The 27,133-nt window shown below is 34.4% G+C and overlaps 1 protein-coding gene and 1 long non-coding RNA gene across 5 annotated transcripts in view; both read left to right on the top strand.

Annotated features, from left to right (window-relative positions):
• The window catches only part of LOC111632163, a 40,601-nt gene extending 22,130 nt beyond the window's left edge, over nucleotides 1-18,471 (top strand). Inside the window, exons 4-5 of one of the 4 annotated variants that reach the window (XR_002757823.1) lie at nucleotides 14,119-14,287; nucleotides 14,943-16,190. This is a non-coding gene — a long non-coding RNA (uncharacterized LOC111632163). Of the gene's footprint in view, nucleotides 1-10,336; nucleotides 10,368-14,118; nucleotides 14,288-14,942; nucleotides 16,191-18,270 lie in introns of those variants that run through there. The other 3 variants (XR_002757826.1, XR_002757825.1, XR_002757824.1) reach the window with 3 other exon arrangements.
• A 2,281-nt stretch (nucleotides 18,472-20,752) lies between these two features.
• LOC111632167 (basement membrane-specific heparan sulfate proteoglycan core protein-like) overlaps nucleotides 20,753-27,133 on the top strand; it is a 208,133-nt gene continuing 201,752 nt past the window's right edge. Inside the window, 1 exon segment of the mRNA XM_023376533.1 lies at nucleotides 20,753-20,909. Coding sequence (XP_023232301.1) covers nucleotides 20,841-20,909 — 69 coding nt within the window. The 5' untranslated portion in view covers nucleotides 20,753-20,840.

Below are 27,133 nucleotides of genomic sequence, written 5' to 3'. Positions count from 1 at the left end.
CAAAAAAATATACGTATTTTGGAAATGTTGAGTCGAATTAGTCTAGAATCGATTAATTTTATGAAAGAAAACCTTTCAAACAGCCGTAGTCCGTAAACTATGATTCCTACAAAATTGATTCATAAAGAACGGAACGTATCTACCGTCTTATAGGGGGATCTACTGTATTTTATTTTAAATAAATTTCGAATCAGAATTCTTGCTAATCCCTCTTCAGATTTATTTTAATATTTTATATCTTTGTTAAAAATTTTAACTGTAAAATTACAAAATAGTTTTATTGTTTATAGACTGAAGAAGGATTGGCAAGAATTCCAATCCAAATGCATTTAAAATAAAATATCTGAGAATTAATTGACTTCTGAGTAATTCTTGAACTCTGGTGAGTGTTGGATTCGAAAGACATAACATTTTAGTTTATTCATCCAAAAAACTCCTTTTAAGTGGTTATAAAAATGACTGATTTTATCTGGCAAATATTGCTAATTTTAGCTTCATATTTTTAGTTTTTAATTAAAAGCTTTTTGCTTTTTTTATCATTCATTATCAGGTTATATAATTTCTACTGAAAATCAAGGAAACTTCTGATAATATAAAGTTAGAGAGAACTCCATACAAATAAAATATATAGAATAATACCAAAAACTTCAGTTTTTGGTATTATTCTATATATTTTTTACTGTCTTTACAAAATAAATAATAAATATGTATAAAATTAACTGGTGATGTAAACAGAAGCAGTTTATGCAAAATTTGTTTGTATAGAATTTTCTTAAATTTAAATATTGTAGTTGATGTCCTAACTGCAACTAGTTAGGAGGAAAGGAAGGTTTTGATAATATGATAACTGAAGATATACAATAGTTATTGCTAGAGAGATCAGTGAAGTGGATTTAGTTGTAATGGCAGAATTTAGAGGATAATAATGCAGATGAAAATGTCAAATTTTGCCATATTATCCCTATTAGAAAGCTACTGGATTTAAACATTTTTTTAAAATATAGACATATTAAAACCGTTGTTTACTGTATATTGTGATAAAACTGAACATGTATGAAATACAGTTTTTAAAAACTTTCTGTATTATTGGTAATTTTAATCTCATATACAGATAAAGCAATAAATTGCAAATTCGTGTACAATGTATATGCCAATCATGTTAGTGTCCCAAAGTATCTGGATGTAGACACTGCTAATTACCAAAAATTTGGACTTCACTATTGTTATAGCTGTAAGTACTTTTACAATTTTTTGCACTAGCATAAATACATTGTTTATGGAAAAGACCAATGTTTAAAAAAAACTTGAATTTTGTTAGATGCATTGCTTACTATATATTAAATAGCAAATTCTTGAAAACAAAAATGAAGTATTATAACAGGCTTCTATTAGGATAGTTTTAATCAAAGAAATAGGAAAAGGTAGGGGCACTTCTAATACTGAAAATGTGGTATTTCTCAAAGATTTAAAAAATAAGATTTTATCTTATTTTTTGAATGTCAATACTTTGAACAGAGCACAAAGTTAAAAAGGGAGAGAGTTTTAAAACTTTTTAGTTTGATGCAATGAAATTTATGGAGAATTTATCAATCAAAAACAAACTAGCAACTAGCAAACAGATCTAGAATACTGATTTTTTGAAGAAAACAGGAGATTTAGATGTTGCAGAAGAAAGTGCATAAAGTGAAAATATTTCTGCAACAGAAAATTTTCTTGCATGTGTGTGCTTAATAACAATGAAGAAGAAGAATATTAAACATATCATCTGACAAATGTATCAGTTTGTAAGAAGCTTTTTTGGTTAATACTATTTTTAATAAAAATTATACTTCTGTGAATAAATGAAATGAAAATAAAGTAGTATATATTTGTTTGAGTATAACCCCCATTTTTTACTGAATTCTTAGTCCTGAATAATACAGTTTCATACTATAGATTATATATCAATCTAACTATTGCAGTCATATAAAATTTACCTGTATACTGTTTTAAAATAAAAAAAGCTTTAATTCTTGTTATAGATATGCAGTCCCTATTTTACAACACACATTCCTATGCTTGATAACATTGATAATAATTCTAATTGTAAATTGGATTGATATACAGTCTACCCCCCTATAACACTGTTGATTATTCCATTTTATATGAATTCCGTGATGTATGAGTCACTTAGATTTTACAAATACGTGAGCTGTTCACATCCCGGCACACGTATTTGTAAAATCTAAGTGACTCGTACATCATGGAATTCATATAAAATGGAATACACCAACAGTGTTATAGGGGGTCGACTGTATTAATATTTTAAAAATGGCTTAATTATTTTGTAACCACTTATGTGTACAGAAACAATAAAACTTTGAAAACTAAATCTTGCATTTAAAAATAAAGTTAATGAATGTTTTAAACATATGGAGATATATTTTTACTTAAGAAAAGTTTTATAACAAATTTATAATTAACATTTGAAATTACGTTAAAAAAATTATTTTTTAAGAGAAGTAATAATTTTGTGATAAATATAATAATGGAGGAGGTCTGAATTTTGTTACTAGTTGTTAAAATAATAATAATAATAATAATTTGCATTGCGTAATTTGTAAGTGATTCCTAATCTCAATTTGTATACTGTCTTTCGTGGATTGTATGCTATAAATTTTTTTATAACTAAATTAAATACATTAGAAAACATGTGCAATTTTTCAAACGTGTAAGAGTTACAAATTTTTGTGAATTGCATTAATTGTGTAATTATATTATTATTATATTATAATCGAGTAATTTGTGTTAGAAATTTCATTTTTTTTTTTTAATATTATATTTATTATAATAAATATACAGTAGAATCTCATTTTAACGGATCACTCAGGCCACCAAAAGGTGCTCATTGTTCTGAGAATCTGTTATATCAAGAATAATGGATTTCCCGTATATCCAGGTAAATATCTGTTATTTATCAACTTACATATAAGAAATATCTGTACTTGAAATCATTCAGTCTCTTAAGTTCTCTATTTTTTATTCTATAGAAACATGTATGTTACAAGATGGTATATTATGTATTATGTATGTATGATAAAGCTGATGGAAATTGTGTACACTAAACACAAAGAGGCAAATTATGTATGCTCATTAGCACTTCACTCGACTTAACAGTTTGTTAAAAAACTTGTCCATTTTGGTTTGTTTTGATGCCACTTTTATACCTATTGAATACAACAACTGCTTGATATTAGCAATGTCATGTAGTCCTGTTCATTTATGATGAAACTCATCAGGAAGGTCTTCATGACTTGGAAAGTCTTGGTGGCCTCACTAAATTTCAACATTACATTTGGACCTCCGTCATAATGATCACTAGGTCCTCAATCATGTCAGCCTGCTGACTCTCTTCATAGAATTCTTCAATTGTACTGTATACAGTATATCCTAGATGTATCAAATTTATCATCAAACTATATAAATTCCTGGAAACACCCAAATATTAACTAAACATTGAAAAAAATGCAAAGTTTACAACAGATGGAGCTAGAAAAAAAATCTGTTATTTCAAGTTATGGATCTGCTAAAAGGAGGTAAAATTACATTGATTTGGTGGAACCTAGGAAAAAAATCCATTATTCTGAGAAATCTGTTGTTTCATGATTTGTTAAAATGAGATTCTACTATATGAATATTTTTATTCTGGTCAAAATTAATTTTGTTTAGCTTAAAAATTTCAGCTTTTATATAATTAATGTAAAATCATTAATATTAGTTTATTTTTTAATTTTTTCAAATTATGTTAATTATTTGGGAAAATATTGTTTTTATGAAAAAACAATTATGTTTGTTTGACTCTTGTAACCACTTGTCAAGATTTTGATTGATTACAAATATTTTGTTAACATCCAGAACACATTTGACAAGTTCCAAAAAGACCTGACATCTGTGTATTGTGACAAGCTGTTTTTTATTTACTATAAATTTAAATAATCTGACAATTCTGATCTTTTTAATTAATCATATATTCATTAATTGAGTGATTTTCAATCAATTATAATTGATTGGAAATGATTTTATGTAAAATCAAGTTCCTGACCAAGTTGTAGTGAAACTTAGTTAATGTGAGATCATATTAATTGAGAATCCAATTAACATGAGATCATGTTCCATTGCTTTTTTGGCATCTTGTTATCATCATATATATATATATATATATNAGTAAAATAATTCCATGTATTATTTTAATTTGGCAATATTATTTAATATTCATTATTTAGAATGTGATTTTTAAACGACAATGGAATATGTTGCAAATTACATTTAATATAAATCACTTTTGATTCCATTCAGATGTTAGATTATTAAGTAATAGAAAAATTTTGTGATAATTTTTATAATTTTTAAATATAAACAAAAATGCATATTTTATTTAATATCCTAAGTAAAATCTTAATTTATTGGATAAGTTCATTACAAAAAGTATTAGAAATAGAACTGATATTTTCTGTGTTATTTTTTGACTTGTTATTTCTTTTGTCAGTGTTGAGCTTAGTTGCTACTAATACTTATTGAAAAGACATTACAGGAAAGACTTGTATTAAATTGCAAAGAAAATAGACGTCACAGACATTTATTTTTGATAATTTGTAGCAATTGAACATAACATTATCAAAGAAAAATCTTGATAATTTTTGTTTTTGTTCAGAATAATTTGTAGATAAATAATAAATCATAAGTGAACTTTAAATAGTTATTCATAGTAGTAATAAAACATTAAAAATACTAAAATGTTCCAAATTCTCTTAATATTTTTTATAAACAATTTAATTTTAAAAATTCTAATTAATGAATTATAAGTATTTATAATGAAAACTATCTATACTATTTTTTAATATAATTTTATTATTTTAAAAATACATTTAAATTCAAATTATTCCAGATTATGTACTTACAATGGTTATAAGTTACATAAGTTGAATAATTTGATACTACAGATGGTACGTTATTTTTTATAGATAACTGAAATTATTTAATCAGATATTAACTAACAAATTTTTAAGGAAGAAAAAATCTTTTGGATGATCTAAATGTGACAAAAATTACCTGAACATTTCTGGTTGGAGCTTTTCCATATTTATAGTAATCTGTAATTCTTTGTAAATTTATAATCTCTTTCTTATATAATATTTTTTAAACAGTTTTAATTAATTAATAGTTGAAAAATATACAGAATATGATTTAGTTTTAAAAAATTAATAAAATAATGATTAATTTCAACTTTCATTTGAATTTAATGTGTCGTTTATTTTTTCATTTGTTTTGAATTCATCTCATTAAATATCATCAATTTATTATACAGAGACATTTTATATCCATAATACATTTTGGCTAATAAGCAATGTTTTTTAATGTACTGTACAATGTGTAAACATAAGATTAATTATATTTTGAGATTAAAAAGAATGTTTAATTGATTAAATTTTTGTGAAATAAATTATACCATTTTTTATTTTATAATCAATGTATTATGTGCTCATAATTTTTCTAACTGGAACACTCAGTAAGACATCATAAATGTTTATACGCAATAGAAATTGTCATAATTAGTATCAGTGATACAGAATTGGTTTAGGATTTTTAATCTGTTAGTCATATACAGTTATAAATATACACTGACTATTCTTGTATTTATAGACATTGAAAATATTATTTTTAGCAATTGTGAATTTTTTCTTATTGGATATATTATTTTTATATATATAAATGTACATTTGTTTAATTTGAATAATTGATTTACCCAATACTTTAAAAATTGTTCAATTTTTGAAATATTCATATAAATCAATTGCTACAGAATTGTTGACAAAACTGCTTTTGTAATTATTTATATAGAGAATCTGATGACGAAGTCTTTCATAAAGTTGTCCAAGGACTTTTAAATTATAACTGTTACTTTCTTTAACATATGTTTATTAAAGAATTGTGTGTTTTTTGGGATCAAAAAATTAATATGAAAATTCTGCATGCTTCCATAATATTTTTTCAAACAAGTTCTGAAACAAACTGTTTTTTCTTTTTTGTTTTTTGTTATAAATAAAAAATAAGTAACCACTGTATTCTACATTATAGAGTAGTTACTTATTTTTTATTTATAACAAAACAACAATTTGTTTCAGAATGTGTTTTAAAAAATAACCTGGAAGCATAGTTTAGAAATAGAATTTTTATATAGCTATTTACTTAATATTCAATTTCCTTTTATTTATACAGCTTTATAAATATTTTTGTTGCTATAATCAGTGAATATTTAATGAGAGAATGCATTGTAAGATGAGAAAAAGTTAGAACCATTAGCTGCATGTTAAACTAAATAATGCATAATCCTAATAATTAGGCAAAGTGAAATTGTTCAGACAGACATTTGAGATCCTACAACTATTAGTTTACTTTTATGTGAATTTTCTATTAATGAGCTAATTAAAATGATACAGTTGTAGACTGCATTTTAAAAAAAATTCTTTTACACAGAAAGCAAGCAATGATTGTTTCTGTATTAAAGAAAAACGTTCCAAAACATAGTAGAAAATAAATAAAACAAATTGTATTTAATTGATTCATATATGTCAACTGGATAGACTTTAAGTAACAAAATTTCATACCTTTTAATCCTAATTACATGTATAATCCTTTCTATATAGTTGATTTTTAGAATTAAGTAAATGAAAAAAATGTTGCAAGCTTACGTTTGAACATTTTCCTTATATTATTTAAATGTATTTGAAAATATATAAAATAAAATTACTATTTAAAAAAAAAATCAAAAATGAAACACTAAAATAGAATACAGTGATGCATCTGACTGTAACATTTTAGATTTCCGGCATTAGAAGGACGAAGAAATACAAGCATTGATTTATTTATGAATAATTCTCTCTCACAGTTTAATAGAAAAAATAAATATTGCTTTGGTAATAAAAATAACTGTGCTCAACAAGGCAAAAATTTGTACCTAAAGAAATTATAAATAATATAACAGTAGTACTTGAACTAACATTGGTAGTGAGTTTTTTTTTCCCCAAATTCATTTAATATCAGAAGATAGTTTAAGTATACTGTTTCCGATTGCAAACATTTGCACTGCATATGTGCTATCCTTGAAAAAGATATTTCTGAACTACCTATATATATTGTATTTTGGATGATTTTTAGCTTTATATCCCATCAAATCTTAATAAAAAAATTAATAATTTCTGAAATTTTTTTCTGTTAATAGTTCCAAATACCACAGTTTCTATTTCAGTCACTCTCAATTTATGTAGGCAGTAGAGCCATTACATACATTGATATTTTTTACATTGATTACAAAGAGAAAAATGAAGAGAAAACTTATTCTTTTGGGATTTTGCAAGTTCTAAGAGTTAACATTCGATCATTTTTATATTTACTGACATTGCAGAAAGTTGCTTTGTGGAAAAGTTGCATCATTTTGTTTTGTAGATAGAATTTAAATTGCATAGTTAAAATATGCATGTTATAAATACTAAATATAAAAGTATTATATAGCATATTTTTAAACAGTTCTAAAATATTTAAATATAGTAAAATGGCAATCACATTTCTTTAATACAAAATGTGATAAGTCAGTATGTGTAATTATTTCAATGCCTAATATTTAAATTTTTGTTTTTCTGTTCTCTCCTAGATTGTGTTATATTTAAAGTATTTTGAGTATATTGTTGTAAATTAGAAATAAAAATAAAAGCACTTTATATAATTCCAAATGTCTTTTGTCATATAAAAATGAAATGATCTTTATAGAAGTTATCAACAATAAATGTTTTTGAGGTCAAAAACCTCATTTTCAGTAGATATCATATTAGTCTCATTTTATTCTTAGCTTTGCTTTGCACATCTAATTTTAACTATATTCCTTAGAATGCTCTTCTTAGACAGTACTCTTTAGTAGATAATTTAAAGAAATGATATGGAATGAGATGATTAGTTTTCTGTAAAATTAGTATGTCTGTATAAAAATTGATGTTTGCTAATTGAAAATAGAATTTCAGTTTAAATTTACAATGCAAATTATAATAATGGCTTGTGTAAAACCTTTTAATTCACATATAGGAAAAGAACCATTAACTGGTGTAAATGATAAGACTAAATTATCAAAGATCTAAAATTGGCAAAATTCCAAATTTGTAATATAGTTATTTTTGCATGTTTTTGGAGACATGGCATTAGAAAGTTATATGCTTTTAATTTTGCCATCTTCTAATTATCCAAATTTTGTCATTATCTGTTAAATTGGTTGATTCAGCTAAAAAATATCAAGTTGATTTTCTGAGGATTAGCAGTTTGAATCTTCCAGAAGAAGCAGTTTGACGATTTGCTCATATTGTTTATGTCAGGTTTTCATTGTAAAGTTTTTTGAAGAAAATACTGTACTATGATTCATGTGTTATGCAATCTGTAATAGGATTGAAAGTGTAATGTAGTAAAATCTTTTGAATCATAAATGGAAAGCTTGCCAATGTCAGTTTTTGCAATTCTAAAAGAAAATATGTAAGATTATTTTTATAAAATCTTCAAGCATGACTGAAGTATGTATACATTAGTACTTCTTACTCAGGATGAAGAAAAAACATTGAATTATTGCACTTTCCTAGGATTTATAAGAAACCAGATAATTACTTCATATTTATAAACAGTAAAACCTGTCCAAAACAGAATCTTAATAAAATGAAAACCTGCTTAAATGGAAAATTTCTTAGGCATGTAGTGATCTGTGTTAAAAAAAAAACCTGTTCAAACTGGAAAAAATATTTGATGCCATTCGAGTCCAGTTTACACAGGTTTCCACTGTATTATGAAATAATAATAATAAGCTAAAATTTAATTATTACAATAATCTCCATAAAGTTATTGAAACCATTTTCTAAACATTTTAATTATAATTTAAAATTTTACTAGTCAAAAAGTGTTAAATATTTGAAAGTTTTAAAAGGTTTCACAATTTCATTTTCTTCAGATAACAAGGAGATGAAATTGTTAAAAAGAACAAATGGAAAAAGAACACAACAGGTTTTATCATTTGTTCTTTTTCATTTACAAAAAAATCCTGTTGCTTTTTCATTGAAAGTACTTACAAATATGACTTAATTTTAATTCTTACATATTTGTATATGTTTTAACATATTTGGAACATCAAAAGACATTTCTTGTTTAGCTCTAATTATATAAAACTTTATTACAAAACATTTTTTAATTTAGAAAAAAGAAAGAATTAAAAAGGAGGAGTGAATATTTTACAAATTGGTCTTTATCTAATTATAGAAAATGCATAGTTGATATGTAAATAACAGATCTTCAATATTAGTATAGATCATGGCATACTTCATTTGTCAATATTATATATTTAATTGTGTACAATTACATTTTAGGAACAGTTGTGGTTGAATTTTTTCATAAAATTGGTGAACTGGTGATTTAAGTAATTCCAAAATGATTTATTCATGTGGCCAATTGTAAAATAAATTTATCTGTTGTATGTTTGACTGATAAAAACATTTCTGTATATCAAAGACTAAAAGGTAGCTGTTTTTACAAAAGTTACGATGTAATTAATGCAAAAAGAAATCATATAAAAAACTTGGCTTTTGGTAAAATAACATATTATTATTCACAAGTCACAGAGATGCAGAAAAAGTTTCATCTCCAAGTTGCTTTGAGACTTGTATAACAACAAAGTAATTTACATTTACATTAGTGTAAAGATGATGACATTTTTTGTAGGAAAATTTAGAGAATAAATTTGGATCTACCATTACATAGTAAAATGTAAACAGCAAAATATGATTTGGAAATATTCCTGTTTTAATCTTTTTTGATTGAGATTATTTTATTGAGTGATAAATTTATTCTCATTTCTTTTGACTGGTTCTTAGAGAGATTAATTCTTATACATGCTGAAAAAATTGTATTATAAATGCTAACATATATGTGAAAATTCTGTTAAATATTTCTACTATAAATTATTAATACAATCAAATTAGAACAGCTGTTCTCAACCGGTATTCCACAGAACACAAGTGTTAAGCAGACTTGTCTAATTGTTCCATGAAAAAAGTTTTAAGTTTACATTAAAAATGTATTCCAATGTACTACAACATATTACTTATTAATTTATTTGTAGAAAATTCCATATTTACTATTTTAATTAATATAATAAAGTTTATTAATTTATTGTTTCTCTGTTTCATGAGAATAGTAAATATGAAATTGCTTATTGATTTTTTAATATATTAATGCTAATGTTCCATGTCATAAAAAGTTAAATGGTTTTCCACAGCCTCAGAAAGGTTGAGAACCATTGGATTAAAGACAAGACTTCCAGATGGAAAATTGTTCACAATTTCATCCACAGCTGTTTTGATCTCTTTGACCTTTAAAAAAGTTGTCAGTGAGGATAGATATTTTATCAATGGATGTACTGCAGTTATCAACAATCCTGACAATAAAATTGAATGACTAGTAGTGATAGGATATAACTGGAGATTATGTTTAGAAATAGAAGAATTATTTGTTGTAATTACTAAATTTATAAATGTTGACACTTTTTTAAATTATTTAGTTTCTTGTAAAATATAAGTAGTAAGTGGTTTCAAAAATAAATTTAGTTTTATTTGTCCAGATTATTTTGATTGACCTTCATAAAAAACTTTGTATTATGATAAGAAATAGAATAACTTTGCATCCCAATTTGGTTTTAATGTTAATCTGAAAACTGAGTTGGTTACAGATATTAAAAATAGTTTAAAATGTATTTTTATATTAAATTTTAGATTGGACAAAATATTTTATATATTTGAAATCTTTCTTTTAAAAAGTATTTGTATTTCAGCTATTTACATTACATTTGTATATATATATTTATATTAAAAACTTTAAAATTAAAAAACTGGATTTATATAATTTAGAAATTTAGATAAATTAGGTTTACGTTTTTATTATGATTATATTGTATAGTAAGATGAATATTATTTATTACACATGTATATTCTCATAATATCGACAGATGGAATAATAATTCATAGAGTTAATAATTATAATACATTTTAAAAGATTAGAAAAGAAACTCTTTCATTGGTCACGTTTTTCGAGGTGAGGAGGTGGTCCATTTTTCCGTTCAGTACAGTACATCACTACAATATATTTGCGTGCACACATCATGATTAAATTCTACGTTTGGTTATGTTTATCTGGTTTCCAGACGGAAAGGATGGTGGGGATAGGGCCACTCCCTAAACATTATCAAAAATATTGTAATCGGGATCAGGTGTATTCTCAGTTTCGATCGTCTATTGTAATTAGAAGTAGATGGAAGTTGAATTGCAAGATTTAAGAACATGATACAATGCAAGTCGAATAAAAACGTTTAAAAATATCAATAAATAAGCTTTTATTCGTTTAAATAACAAAGAGTACTTGAGAAAGAATTTTTTAAACTAAACAAAAAATAAGTGTTTATTTAAAAAGAAATTTACATTCAACTTGGAGGAGTAACTTCGCTGTCAAATACAAGATTGCTCGTTGTCTAAACATTATGTAAGCCTGCAAAATATAACAAAATAAATATAAAACGGTTGCCAAAGATGTCTGTTTGCTTTGCACCAGGCATTATAATGGTCAGGGTCACCAAATACACTCAATTCGCTCACCTCTGACTCAACCGTCGTTTACAGTTTACTCATTTAATCCAGTACACAGCCGGTGACCTCGCAATAGATACTCCTCGCGACTTTTAAAGAACTCCCCATCTGCTTTCTTTAAAAAGCGGAATAATCCGTCTTTCAAATATTTGTATTCAATTGAAGATACTTAACACTTCTATCTACAGATTCGGATGCCGTCTAATGAATCACTGATATCGTCGACACAAATTCCTGCTTTTTTAATTTTTAATGTTTGTTACCGTTTTTATTTATTTATTTTTCGTTTTTTTAAAATAGTCGCGAAAAATTTACGCTTTTTCTACCACGACTTTTTCGTCTCCGTTGTGTAGAGGAGTGAGTATTTGACATTGAAAAGTAACAAATTGGAAGACTGATACGAAATACTAACGAGCGACGTTAACTGATCTCTTTAGATCGATCGTAGACGTATTTTTTTTTTTTTATTTTTTATAAATATGACGACCTGTCAAATATTCAATATCTCGTCAGTTCAAGGTGCTAAAAGCAGTGATCGCAATTGCGTAACAGAGTTCTTAGTATTCAGTCTACTTCGTAACGCGTTAAATTTCGAAGCGTGCCGTCAAAAGTATGAAAGATGGTAAACGATAATTGTCTCCACTATTTTACTTCGCCTACTTTTTTTTTTTTTTTTGTGATAGTCACCGGAAGAAGGGACGATAAAGTCGAGTTTACGGTCGTAAATAGGTATCATCCACTCGACCTTTCTCGTCGATAACGTTAGGAAGGAATCCACCACAAGAATCGAATTAATGGAGTCGAATTCGATCCTTTGATTTTTTTTTCGAGGCGACGAATTTATTTCTGCAGGTTTATTTTGTTTCTCGAGAGGTCGAGAGGAATCTTGCAGTTAATTCCGCAATCACGTTCTTCACCTTGTAGTTGCGAAGGTAATCTTCGTTGTGGATCGTCCGTCTACAAATTTTCACGTGTTGATACCGCAGTAGATTTTTCTTTTTAAATGCGATAGAAACGTAAGAGTTATCGTCGACGGCATGTAATTTTTTGCTAGGTTTTTTGTAGCGGTATCGTTAAATGTGTCGCCATACTTTATCCGACGTTAGCGATAAGATAGAATTCATATTTTTTGTTAATCTCTTTAGATCTGGAACAGTTTGAACAGTAAATAATAAGTTGTTATTATTTTCTTCTTTAAATTACTCAGTTATTTCGGAATTACGTTTGTTGTTTTGTTAAGTGAAAATGATTTTTTTTTTTTTGTTCGCGAAAGCCGTGAACAAAGGTTTCATGAGCGTCGTTTCCAATACAGAATAGCCATTAAAGAGCAGAAAATCAAAAGACAAATCTCGAAACGATGTTCCCATTTACGAAAAGCAAATGATGAGTTCTGGTCAAGTCGGTTTGAGAAGAGACACCGCAAGAAAAAAAAATATTTTATTTTTTTTTAGAAGTTAGACTGCGGTCACGCTTTATTATTTTCCACTGGATTTCGATCGAATTCCGGAAGCTCTTTCACTTCAGGTCGTCACGACTTCGCCTCTTTCACCCGTAAGACTCAATTGGGAAAGGATCGGCGGAAAAGATCATCGAGCAATTCTCCGCTCCTTCCAGAGAAACCTGGAATTCCCGGAAAAGGAAGTTTTCCGAATTGAATAAGTCCGAGCCAAATCCTTTCTCTATTAACGGGTGGCATCGTCGATGCCCTTCCGATTATCGCCAAACTGGTCGAAAATAAATTTTTCCGGTTGGAGAACGAATCGTTATTCTTTTCGAATATTTCATTTTAAAATTAAAATTATGTAAATATCGTATTAAAAAATATATTTCAAGGTCTTCCGTGTCGCCATCTCTCGGTAATCGTTCTAATTATGATTCATTATAATTAAATCTAGGAGTCGCTCCTTCATAAAATTGTTTTTCGTTAATTTTAATAATTTAATCCTATTAATTTAATATTAAATCTTCGTTTATGTATTCTACAAACGTAATAAGATACTGTTTTTTTAATACTTAAATTTTCCAGTCCTTATGTCATTCATAGACGGACTTCAATCTTTGGAGCGAGGAAGCGACGCGTGGAAAAAAATTTTCATGGCCGACGCGTCGCGTGACGTGGCCAGAGGCCGCAGCCGACGTCTCGGACGAAATATTTCCGTCTTTAACTGCGGAGGTGGACTAACGCGGCGAAGGACGACACAGACGTTTAATTAGCGCGTTACGGTTTCCGCTACAGAAAGCTGCCGTCTGTCCTTCGCTTCGTCGCTCGCGCCGACGCGACGCGTACACCAGAGAACCGCCCGATTTTGCGAAACGTTAGTAACGAATTGTGTCGGTTGTAAGCGATACGTCGGTTCGAGGTCGTCCGAAGAATAAATCTCGACTTTATAACATAATGTTACATTATGGCTTTTTTTTTTAGGTCCAAAAGATGGTGGGAGCCGCCGTGAGTTACGCGGAAGGAAGAATCTCGCCGCGCGACTCGGAAGGGACACGGACCATTCCGGGTCACCAACCGGAATTGGAATATAAGCACTCTTCCTCCCGACTGTGTCTATAAGTACCGAGTCGATTACCGTTCCGGAGTTACGGTACATTTTTTTCCCCTGTCATTTTTTTTTCGAACGATTTCCAGAGGGGGCGGGAGCGTCGGCGGAGGTTTACGTCACGTCTATATTAAGATTTGGCGGGGTCAATTTCCGAGGGACGACGCGAAGGTGGTTTTCTGCCGAGAGAACCTTTATTCCACCACAAAAACGAGTGGAAGAAAATTAGATAAAGCGTGCACATCGGCGGGCGCCCGACCTACATCCGCTTTATGATTTACGGCCTAAATTTAACGGTTCTTAAAGGGTAAAGTTAACGAGAACGAGGCCTTTCGGCATTTTTTGGAAATCATCTAGACAAATTAATTGTTACAATTAAAAAAAAAAAAACAAGTGGCTCTGCCTTAAATTTAAAGTAAAAATCCTACACGTAGGAAGACCGGCCGTCGACATTATAATTAACGGTGATTTTTATAATTACTGACGAATTAACATTAAATTTTTTTTTATGGAATTAGGAAGGAATTGTGGAGTTTTAAGGATGGCGGAAATGTCTGTCGATTGAAATTTTTCGGTGGGAATAGATTTTATAGAGAGTCAGTTGTTGTCGACACTTAATCCTCGAAGAAAAGGCGAAAAAAAAGGCGGAATTTCCTGTTGTCGTCCGATCTTTCTCTAAAGTCGTTCCGATTCTTTTCAGATTTGAAAATCGAGTCGAGGGAAGACGGAAGAACGATTCCAATGCATTTGTTTACGTCTGGACGAAGCCGACGTTCCCCGTTGAAAGTGCACCAGTATTTCATATTTGTCTTATTTATTTTTAATAAAAATAATCAAAGTTTAAACTAACCTCGTCGTATTCTACCATTCAAATAAATTGATAACTGCCGACTGACGACCTGGTTAAATAGACAAACTACACGAGGACATCCACTTTCACCGATTCCGATCGAAGGGGTTCCTTGGTTAACAGATCTTCCTGGCTTTCAGACTTTAAATTTCGACGTCGCGGCCGGCGGAGATTCGGGGCGGTAGAAGATCGAATTTGTAAAGAGAATTGAGTGGCGCGTGTCGGATTATGGCGCGAGTGACGGCCACGAACAATAAATTAATGAATAAATCATTAATATGTAACAGATTGATGTCTCGTTAAGGAGAAGTTCTCATGCACTATTCATTGTCCGCTTCTTTTATCTTCCGAGTGGAATGACCTGATGGGAATGTTTTCCCTCCAAACAACAAAAAAAAAAAAAAACAATAACCTTCCGATATATTCCGTCTGTAATTTGGAATTATTCTTTATTTCGTTTTTAGCAAATTCCGCCGACCAATCCTAATTATAAAATTTAATCTATTTTTGGAAGCGCTTTTACGCTGTCTGCTTTTCGCTTCCCGAATAAATTACAAAAAAGAGAGAGAAGTGGACGTAATCACGTCGGTCTCACCTCCACTAACTTATATTCCGACGTCGGGGGTAATCTAATGGCGGTTTGTTTAAACTAATTTAATTTTTGAGACGTTAACCATAAATCCCGAAGATAGCGTATTCGTATTTGCCTTTTAAAATTTAATCGCCGGTTTTTATCCTTCCAAATTGATCTTTCTTTACTAACTAAACACAAAATAATTCTCCCCGGCAAATTAGTTTTCTCCCTCTTTTTTAAATATGAATTTATTTCGGAGAATTAACAAGAAATTTGCACTGGCAAGAAGAGGAGAGGTACTTTCCCCACATTATTTATAAGAGGGAGAAAAACGCCGAGTGGAGGTCAAGAACGACTTTTTTGTTTGGAAATAAGTCCGCATTTAGAATGGAAGAACAGAACAGGTTTTATTCCGGAGAGTCGTGTTTAGCAACATTCGAGAAGCTATTATTCTCTCAGAACCAACCGCGTCGCTCTTCTTTACAAAGTTTACAAAGCGCGAAATTTTAGCGCATTGCAGGTCTTTTAACTCCATACGCTTCTCCCGAACCGAACCCTCCCGAAATATTTTTCCCTCTCATACAAAAACACTTGGATTTTCTTGTCTTTTTGGATAATAAAACCTTCTAAAATCGTCCTTTGTGGAGAAATTAAAGAGAAACGGTTTTGTGGTACTCCGGAAAGATTTTATTGCGGACGTGAATCGTTTCATCGATCCGGAAACACTCGCCAACAAACGAGCTTTTTGTTTACGAAAAAAGTAAAGAAAGTGGGACGAGCGCTTCCGATCGTCTGTCTCCCCGAATGCGTCCTTACAAACGCTTCCAAAAATAAAACAAACAAAAACAATAGGCAATAACTCGTTTCCCCGGGTGAAGATCGGCGCTTTACGTAACGAAAGCGTTAAAAAATTTAATTGGCCACAGAGTTTTTAACCCAACGAATTTCGCGGAAGAAGAAATCAAAACAGACCTCGGACTCGGAGAGGGGATTGAGTTTCTCTCGAGGAAAAACCGCATCCTTTTCGTCTCTAGAAAACCAGGAAACGTTTCTCTCCTTTCCGAAGTAATTACACGAAAAGCGGTAATTATAAAGAACCGGTGTCAAAGGTTAATCCGTCACCGCACGAGTTCTTTCGCACGTAAACTGACCGGCATTTTATGGGATAATAAGTCTGGTTTAGAAGGAAGGAAGGAAGGACTGTATCCTTATTTACCGAAAACCGAGATCCTTCTAGGGCTACTTAGGTTACATAAATTTGCGTTCGAGTCTTAAATGGGGGCGACGGTCGATTCTCTAAAGAGTCACGTGTCGAAATATTATTTTTGTCCCGATTTGATACCACGTGACACCGTTGTCTTCGGAGAATTCGCGTGACCGCGGTTATCGGAAGTTTGGACGATATTCGAAATTCCACTTTTTCTATTTAAAGAAGCGAATTATCTTTTCGGACCGGAAGAGAGAATTCTCGGAGGTTGCCTAGTAAATAACGTCGGAGGAGACGTTCGGTAATTGTGTTAGGAGCGACCTATTTCCGGCCGACGATAGTCATCGTCCCGACCAAAAGAGAATTCCAATTAAATTTGAAGAAGCCATTTCCAATCGGAATCGCCGATTAAAAGAAGTTCGTCCTCTTTACTATTTCTTTGCCGCGCGCTTCCTCCTCCGTTCTACAAATCCTCTTAATTAATCCTTTTAACAGAATCTCCGTTTCTTCTTTCATTCTCTAGTCATTTAAATAATTCGTCACCTCTTTGTCTGTTACTTTTCACCATCCGCATTTAACTATTCTGAATGGTAATTTTCATCTCTGTGATGATGCGGAAGATCGCTGGACTTCGATGTAAGAGCGCATAATTTCTCGCAGCGTACAAATACAGAATACTGTAATATAGGAACGGCAATTGTCGTCTTCGACTGCACCGGCTATTGTAATGATAGAACGGCGATACAACTGGTAGTCTTCAATCGTTTATCTGTTGCGCTTCGCAACACGTTTGCAGAGTACATTTTTAGAAGACGTTCTCTTCGCTAGAAAGTGGGAGAAGAATAATAAACAGTAGTCTATGCGTAGGCTTAATAGGTAAAATAATACCACGAATTGGAAAGCGGAGATTAAAATAGAATTTTTCCAAAAATTTCGAGAAATCTAAACCTTTTCCCGATTTTCTTATTGAAAATACAGGTTTAAAGATTGATTTTAATTTAAAAATAAACAATAATTAGTTAATTAAAGACGTTCGTGTTAATTAAATGATAATGAGGGAGAAGAGAAAAGGGAATGTTAATTCCTTGGATGTTATGCGCGAATTTACTCATTAAGTAAAATCCAAAACCTTCGCATTTTTAGAAAAATCTTAAAAGATTAAATGAGAAATTCAAATACATTTTAATTCGATTAATCCGGGAATTTTTACGGTTATTTTCGTCCGGAACTCGGATTCTTCTTCATTTTTTTAATTAACAAATTGAGCAAAAAATGAAACTAAATTATCTTTTTCTCCGTTTTCCTAAAAAGAAAAAAAAAAGGACGGAAAAAGTCGGTTATCGCATCTCGTCCCAATTTAAAAATTAAATTGCTAAAGGGATGTTTTTTTTTTTCAGTTCAAAATGGAATGGACGAAAGTAGATACCCGAATAGAAATGGATGCGGGTGGATAAATATCGTTTCGTAAATCCTCCAACGAAATTTAGAACGTAAAAAGTTTTTCCCGAATGAGTTTGCGCTCCGTTTATTAGAAACGATACCATTAACTTACGAATGGGCGGAAACATCAACAAACAACAAACAGCTCTGGTGTATCTTTCATAAACATCGTAAAGATTTTTTTCTTTTCTTTAAATTTGCATTTGCAACAATAATAAAAGTATATATCGGTTTACGTTTGTTAAATTATAAAATTTTACTAAAATACTTTTTCTTTATTGGTTTTAAAAAAAGTAAGGCGTCGCTTTGATGGCAAAGATCTTTACAAAAGTATAAGTAAGTTTTCTGCTTTAAAACTTGGTGCAAAGAAAATGATTTTTGCTAGAAGACAATCGGAACTGTTTAGGAAAGGAGAGAAATTCGGTGAATTTACACTCGAATAGAAAGAATTTGGTTGATAAACGAGCCGACGTTTAAAGCGAGAGGACGTAAAGATGCCCCGAGTGTAGTTCGGAGCGTTTTTTGACGTGTAAAAAGGCGTTTAAATCGGGCGGAGGCTTTATCTATTTAGAGAAGTGGAAATGGCAATCGACGACTTTATTCTTTGGAAGAGTTCCAAGAGAGAAACGCGTCTTACATATTTCGCCCGCCCCAAAACAACGCTCTCTCGTTCGTATCCGCGTGTGTCCGGGCCATTCTCGCTTCTAATCGATTCTCTCTTCCTCATTAACGCCGCTACTCCCCCTCCCAATCCGCGATTTCGATTTTAAAATGACCGCCGATAATCGCTCCCCGTTAATTCGACCTTGGTCCTTCTTCTCTTAGACTAGCCGAAATCTAATTAAAATGAAGCTCTCGTCTCGATTTTCTAATAGATTTCCTTCGAGGAAGAGCCGGAGATTTCCAGAAAAAAAAAAGAAAATTCGATCAGAATTAGGATTGTAGGAATTAAATTATTTCCAGGCACAGAATAAAGGAGGGATTTAAAATTGTCAGTAATTGTCCGATTAAAGTCGAATGTCGATTTAATCTTCGGAGTCGGATGCTGGTTTTAATTAACGAAGCTCGAATCTGGGACTCGTTCCTTCCAGTCAATTATGTCGGGAAAGGTCCCTCTTCCGCCAATTAGCGTCGGTTATTCGCCGATCGACCCCGTTTTTTTATATCCAATTAATACTATTAATCGTTAATTTTAATGGGATCAAATTTAAAGACGAATGCTTCGAAAAAGGTCTCCGCCTGCAGTTCGAACCTCCAAATTCGGATGCGTGGCCTTAACCACGCGATTAACTTCTTGGATTCCAATGGGCTCTTTCGCGGTTTTCTATTATACAATACACGGAATGGCCGGAGTTCTCGTCCCGATAGGAAAAGGAAAAGGGGGGGACGGGCCACGGTCGCGCTCCACTTTGATCTCGGTCGGTAGTCGGAGGAGAATCTCTGCGTCTCCGGCCGTTTGTTTGGCAACAATTTAGCCTCTCGCGCGACAAATCGATACTTCTCCGTAAACACGTCCCAGGATCGTCGTCGCCGCCAAACCAAAATGTCTTAAAAAAAACACACACAAAAAAATCTTCCCAATCTACCCATTGTCTTTATAATTGATTAAATATAGAAATCGGATCTGTTCGATTTTTGGGTGGCCTCCGTTTCCGAAACGTCACTTTACCCAATTAATTAATTAACGAATAAATGACGAGTCTTTTCATTGTAAAGTTCCTTATAAATAAAAAGACTCCTAACAAAATCTAACAAAGGATTTTTAAAAACGAACTTAAAATTCTTACAAGAACGTTAAATGCTTAATTTTGCTTTGGTTCGAGTAAGAATTTCCAAATTTCTTTTGTTCCTAATCTTACAAAACGAGAAAGCAACACAGCCTCACTCTTCATTGCGGAAGACGAAGTCAACTCGATTAATAATCGATTATTTGCAGCCGTTCCCTCCGAAAATAGATTTACACCTCTGTATAAAGTCCGGCAAATTCCGATCCGCATCCCTCAAACAATACTTTCTGTGGAAGAAGAAGGATCTTCCTAGCTCGTTGCACTTACTAATCCTCGGCATCCCGAAGACTTTTCTTGTCCCGACAATAAATCCTTCCATCGAGCACTCTCTAATAATTAGCAACTTTTAACTTTTCCAAACCAAACGTCTCCGAGAGGCACCCATTCTCCCCTTCGACCAGTGGACCGATCCGCCGTTACTCGAGACGATTCTCCTCCCTGCCGAGACTCATCTTCCCGACTGGTAAACGCTGAAAAATCGCAAAAAATCGGCTGAACAAGTGGAATTTCGGACAGAAAGTTTTCCGGGAAATGCCAGCAATCGGTTATTTGCGTGTTAAAGTGACTTCCGGCCGAGAGAGGGGCGATCGGGAGTCGAAACGGAGGGGAGGCGACGAAGGAAGGAACGGCCATTCAAACTTAACTCCGGCAGCGGTGCCACGGGGCGAGGCAGAAGACGGCTCGCAGCCACCGAAGTCGGAGGTCGCCACGCTCCGGAATACCGAAAAGTCCCGGACAAAATGGGGTGGCCGCCGCTCGTCACGCTCTCGGCCCTCGTCCTCGTCTATCTGTCTGGCCTTCACGCACAGGTACGTGGACCTCCGCGCGGACTCCGACTCGAAACGCGTCCGGTCCGACGATAATAAACTCCGTGGCCGAGGCCTCCTTCCTCGTGCAGCGTCGGAATGCGCGACGTTTGCCGGCAAACAGTACGCGGAAAATCATCTTCCCATCCTTGGTTTTCTTCCATTCCTAACGATAGAGGCGCTTTCCTTCCCGCAAAATCTCTTTTTATTTATAAATGGCGCCAGCCATTCTTGGGGAAAGAAAACCCAAATGCCTAATTCGCTCGGATCTCGGGATATTTTGGGTGGGAGAGTCAGCGGCCGGGTTCTTCCGGGCTAACTTGTTGCCAGACGTCTTCGCTCCGTCCGGCAACACTTTCCGCTGTCCGTCGGCGACCCTCCGAGATTTTCGGACGGAAGGTCGACGATTTTGCCCTCTTTGCCTTCCAACCAACGTTTCGGTCGGGGAACGGCGGACGACGTCTTTCTCCCGGACGCGACCCGCGCCCACGCTCCCTCCTTCCCCCTCTACGGTAACTCGATCCTCCGTCGCTAGAGGTCACCGCCAACCTTCGTCCGGATTCCGTTCCGTTGCCGCGATTTTTCGGATCTCGGCAAAACGCACGATCTTCCGAGACTTTTCTGGAAACGGACAATCTGCGGAAAATTCCATCACCGTTGTTCCACAAATCCCATTTCCGAACGCGGAAGACTTCGACTGATTAAAACGCTCTCTTTCGGAAAAGTTTGCCATTGCTTCGACCTCCGGTTTACCGAGATCATCTGTTAAAGAGGTTTCGTCGTCCGCCATTTGTTTTCGCCTGGCAACGTAAACAAAAAGAAGCGTCGATTCGATGACGGGTTCGAGTGCGTGACGAAAGCGATGACGGACGGCTCCGACGAGTGCGTAATCTTTGCCGGTTTTCTGCGGAATTATATTTAGAGCAGCGGAAATAATTTCTGCGATTTCCGGTCCGAGGAAAATATCGGCGGTTTGGCTCATTTTTTTCGTAAAAGTCTTTTTCGCGGAAGAAAAGAAACGCATCCGGAATAAGTTTGCTTTGATGCAACGTTTCCGGTCGGACGTTTTTTGTCCGATCGATGAGGAATTCCAAGAGTCCGGGTAATCTTTCCGGGACGAAATCTCTGAAGTGGACGCGGCGTCCCTTTGTCCGAACGGCGCCGGATGGCCTATATTCGGAGACGGTCGCCATGGCAACCATCTCCGTTCGGGCGATCAATTTCCATGTTCGGTTCGTCACCCGAACCCGTCCTCTAGCCACTTCTCGGTAGATCCAGAGATTCGAACCCGGAGTCGATAGGTCGGAAAATCTGTTTTCGTCTTCCGAGTCCGGTTTTACTCGTTAAACGTAGAAGGGGAACGGGTCGAACCGAAGGAAGTCGCCTTCCGTCGCTTCCTTCGGAAGGGGAGGAGGCGGGAGATACTCGACCCGCCGGACCAGTTTTTGTCCACGAAACGGGCGAGGGACGCGCGAAGGCGTTTCGATCCGCTCCAGGGAGAGAATCTGTGCACCGACCTTCGGTTAGAGTGGGTGCAAGTCGTTACCTCCCGTTCGTTCGTACTTCGCGCCAAGCTGAAAGAAACCATCCGTTCTTTCCCGGCTATTCCAACGAACGATGGTATGATGTCGGAATTCTGCGGACGGAGGATGGCTCTCGCCGTCATATTTCGGTTTTTTTTTTTCCATGTTTTTGACATACCTACATCGGTCGAGAAACGTTAGAAGAAAGTGGTTCGGATTCCGGCGAAAAACATGGTTGTATTTTTTAACTTACGGGCGAATCGACAAGCGTCGATGAAACGAAGGGCACGGAAGATGTCCCCTACCTGGAGAGACTTGCCAAATGTTAATAAATTCGGCCTAGAAGCGACAATACTTTCGTGTAATTTAAATATATCTTATTTTACATTGGAGATTTTCTGATCGACCGTCACCGGGGAGCGACTTTTCAACTTCGAAAGTCATCCAAGGATTAATTCTTTCCGAGAAAATTTTAAATTTGATTGGAGTCGAATTTCTTCTCCAATAATCTCCAGCGTTAATGCGACACTCTAAAGGAAGAGGGTGCCCTCCTTCCGAGATGATTCCGGCCACGAACGAAGATTCCGTCACTCTTTGACGGAGTCGACGAACGAACGGCATTTAAGGTCGAGCGTTTCGTGTAAGATGGAGGCGAAATCCCATTCCGATGCGTGGGTTTTTGTCTCACTCCGCTTCCGAATGCAGGGTTTTCCGTTAGGTTGGCTGAATGGACGTCCGTTATCGGAAATTTCTATCCTCTTTTTCCTTTTTTTGGTGGACAGAAAACCGAGAATTTTTATTTTATTCTTCGACTTAACGGGAGTTAGAGCGATTTCGCGGCGGTAAGTTTAGGGTTAGAGGGGTGTAGATAAAGAGGCGGTAGTTACGAGACTTCTGGTCGAAAATAGAAAGAGAACCTCGACACTTTTGGGACGCTTCCAGACCGAGAAAAATCTTAATCGCCTTTTGGCTCTTCTTCCTTAACGCGATTACCTCCGGGTTATCGCCGACCGACCACTGTGGTATTATTCATTCCCCTAGAAAGGGATCCTCTTCCCATCCTTCCCCTTTCTGCAAAAATGAGGCATGCCGTTAATACGTCATTTTGGAAAAAAAGAAAAAGGGACGGTTTCGGCCCGCACGAAGGGCGACGAGCGAAGAATCGACGAGGAACGCCTACGCCCACGCTACACCCTTCGTCGACCCGATTACCCGGCGAATGCCTAAGCGTCGCCACCTTTCGGCCGTCGACTCGTGTTTTTTTTTTTTAATAGAGGAAGGATCGTCGTTGCTCTCCTACGAATCTAGTTTTAACTACTTTCGATAATAACGAAGTTTCGGTGTCCAAGGATAACGGAAAGCTTACATGGCATATTCGGATTATAAATTACCATGCGTAAATGTATTGGATGTTAGTTTCGTGGGCGCTTACGTACGATTTTACGTTCGAATATACAACTTAAATGCTATTGAATCTCGAATTTTAGTATTTTATTCCTTCTCTTCCGCTTATTGGGAGACGGGAGCTGTCTCGTTCTCTCACTTTGGCGTTTATTTACCTAGGGAAGATCGAACGTCGTCGTCGCGGTCGGTAGATAAAGAAGCGTCGACTCTTATCGCCGTCAACCTCGATAAGAGATTATTTTCCTTTACTCGAAGGAAAAGATAGATCGATCGAAGACTTTCGGTCGACTTTTCCGGGAGAACGTCCGATTACGAAGCGTCGGTCTCTACGCCGTAGTTTTCCAACCTCTAGCCCACCTTGGGGTTACTTCCGGGCGCGCGCTCGTTCCTTTCCGAAGTCCCGAGTCGCTAGTTAGGCTCTAGATGGCACGCGAGTAAAATGACGTACGCTAAACCACCTTAATAAAGGTACACGGGTGGAGTAACAAAGTTTCCGGGAGGTTTGGTAATCGGGCGTTGCGGTAACCGTCTAAGCGGAGGGTCGGATTCGGAGGTTACCAAATTTAAGAGACGAAGAGCGAGGTTGGAGGAGGACTTTCGTAGAAATTATTGCACAAAAAGTCGTCTGAGAAAACGTTGGAAGTTATCTTCGGCGGTCGGCGCGCCGCTTCCCTTCGGGACTTTGCACCTCGAGCGCGGACGGTGAGCGACCTTGGACCGGCGTCAAGGCGCCACCTGGAAACCGTTCCTTCACTCTTTACAGGCTCCTTTATCCTTTCGTTTCTTAAACGTAACGCCCGGACGGGACGGAAAGTGGAAAAATCAGATTTTTCTACGCGAAGGAAGATATTTTGGACATAGGAATGTGGAAAAGATGATTGACTTCAATAGGAGCGAGTCGTTCTTTCCACATTCCTTTGTTTGTTTTTTCTCCCGGTCACCCTTAGTCCCCTTCTTCGCTCGTTCCGAATTCGTTGGTCAATGAGATAATCCGTCGCTATAAATTAACCGTAATCTCGCCTCCTTCCGGAATGTCGATTCGACGCGATTTCTTTGTTTTTATTTTAATATGTAATTAAGAAAAATAGTTATTAGAGGTAGATTGATATTATTTGTCGGAAGCCAGCCCGATTCTTTCTGGCAATTCGCAATCTCCTAGAATAGTATCCTCTTCGGGTGTAAAGTGGCGTTTAAAGATTCCTCCGTCGAATGTTTATGCAAAAATTTCGCAGGTGGAGCGAAAATCTTAACCTTTCGATTCCGGGAGATGCGACGGACGTAAGGATTGAATTATGGGAGGATAAAAAAAGCGAAACTTTAGAAGGGCGACACCGGAGAGAGTCGCCTGTTTACTCCCGGCGTCGAATTACTGCTAGGAGTGTCGACCCTTTCGACCCTAAAAACCTATAAATTCGGTCGTTCTTCGTTTCGAAAATATAAATCACCGTATTTATTTTTAATACGAGATTCTGATATGACGAAACTCCATTGCCGAGGCTAAAGAAATTTCTCTATTTCCACCTTAGCAGTTAAGTTGGTTCCATTTTCTTTTTCGTTATCCGCTCGTTAAATGGTGAATTGGTGCCCAAATTATCAGTCGTCGGGCTATTCACAAATGTATTCACACAATCTTATTCTCTGTCAACCTACCGCTATGGGGAATCCGGGATCTTATCTCGATTAACAGCCCCAAGAATTTTTCGTGGGCGATACATCGGGCCCCTTCCGTCATTATCCAATCGCCCCCATTAGGGTCGGGCTTAACCGAGGATGGAAAAAAGGCCTTTGGGAATTATTTAAATCTAAATAATTTAATGTTTAGACATTTTTGAATTTACGATGGGTCGAGTGGTGGGACGGAATTTTTCCTACTTGTTGGGTATGTTTTAATGTTTCGCTTATTTTAAATAGCCATTTTGGCTCTTTCTCGCCGTTCAAAAATTGTGAAAAGAGTATAATTTGAAGGTTAACTTTCGATGCAACTCCAGTAATCATCTTAATTATTCTAATTTACATTTTCTTACAACATGTGTGCGGTAGGGACCGCGTGCCATCGATTGTTTTCGCCAATGTCGATGGGAAAGTCTAACTAAACTACGTTTTTATTAAAACGAAGCGAGTAACAATTATATTTCCTGAATGTGGAGATCAATAAACTATCAGTTTTAATCAAAGTTTCAAAATCAATATGTCCTCGCAGATTTAAGTCCTTACAGAATGGCGTTTCATCCGTCGACGGAAGATTTATAGGTGGAGTCGTGGAGACTTCCTTCCCGAACGACGGACGACAGAAGGCCGCCAAATCTCCGAAAATTTGCGAAAGTAGAGCCAGTTTTAAGAAATTAGAGAACTTTCCTCCTAAGATGAAGAGTCTAATGGATTAATCGGACGGGAGGCAGCGCGCCGACGTCTCTATATAAAGGGGAGAAGTAGAGTCTATCGGATATTTGAGCTTGGCCGGAAGCACAATGGAATACGACTATGAAAAACTTGGACAAAAGTGAAATTTTCGAAACGCCATCGTCACGATTTAATCGCTGTTTAATAAGGGTATAATACTTTTGGAGAAATATGTAACACCATCAACTACCAATTATAAATAGTGATGAATAAATATTCATCACCACTATTTATAATTGGTAGTTTATAGTGTTACATATTTCTCTAAAAGTATCAAAATTCGAGTGATTGCCTCAGGTCTGGGATATAATTTCGTTGAAGTTTGTTTCTCTTATAGAATTATGCGTCCGAATGGTGTAATTAATAGTAATTATTTGACACGGACTCGATTCCTGTACGTAAAATAGATTAGCCTATTATTTAAAATATATGTAGCTTTTGAAACTTATTTTAAATTGTTTTAATTTTAGAAGCTATATCATTATTATTGACTTCTTATACTTGTTTTTGTTATATTTCCAAGCTAGTCTCATCCGAAGTTTAGATCAGACTCAAATCCTAGTGTATTTAAGTTGTAAGTTCAACAATTCATTCGGTGAAATGACGTGGATTTAATTTTTATACAACTATAATTCATAGAAAATATTGTATGGCGTTTGTTCTCGATCCTCCATTCTTATTTTAATATCACAAATTTCAAATAGAAAACAAAATTCCCATACTAAAGCATTACGAGGTGCCTATATTTGAGGGTAGCAACGTATCCAGTGGTTCTATTACAGTTTAATTAAAGGAAATGGCTTTATTACAGATGCGCATAAACAGGCGAACACAAAACATTGTTACCATCGATGGCGTTACGAAAATTCGACTTTTGGCCACTTTTTTTTATAGTCGTAG

Source organism: Centruroides sculpturatus, unplaced genomic scaffold, assembly GCF_000671375.1.
Source record: "Centruroides sculpturatus isolate CEXI.00-Female unplaced genomic scaffold, Cexi_2.0 scaffold703, whole genome shotgun sequence".
NCBI lineage: Eukaryota > Metazoa > Arthropoda > Arachnida > Scorpiones > Buthidae > Centruroides > Centruroides sculpturatus.
Note: the sequence above shows the minus strand (reverse complement) of the source record. Positions and strands in the feature narration are given on the sequence as shown.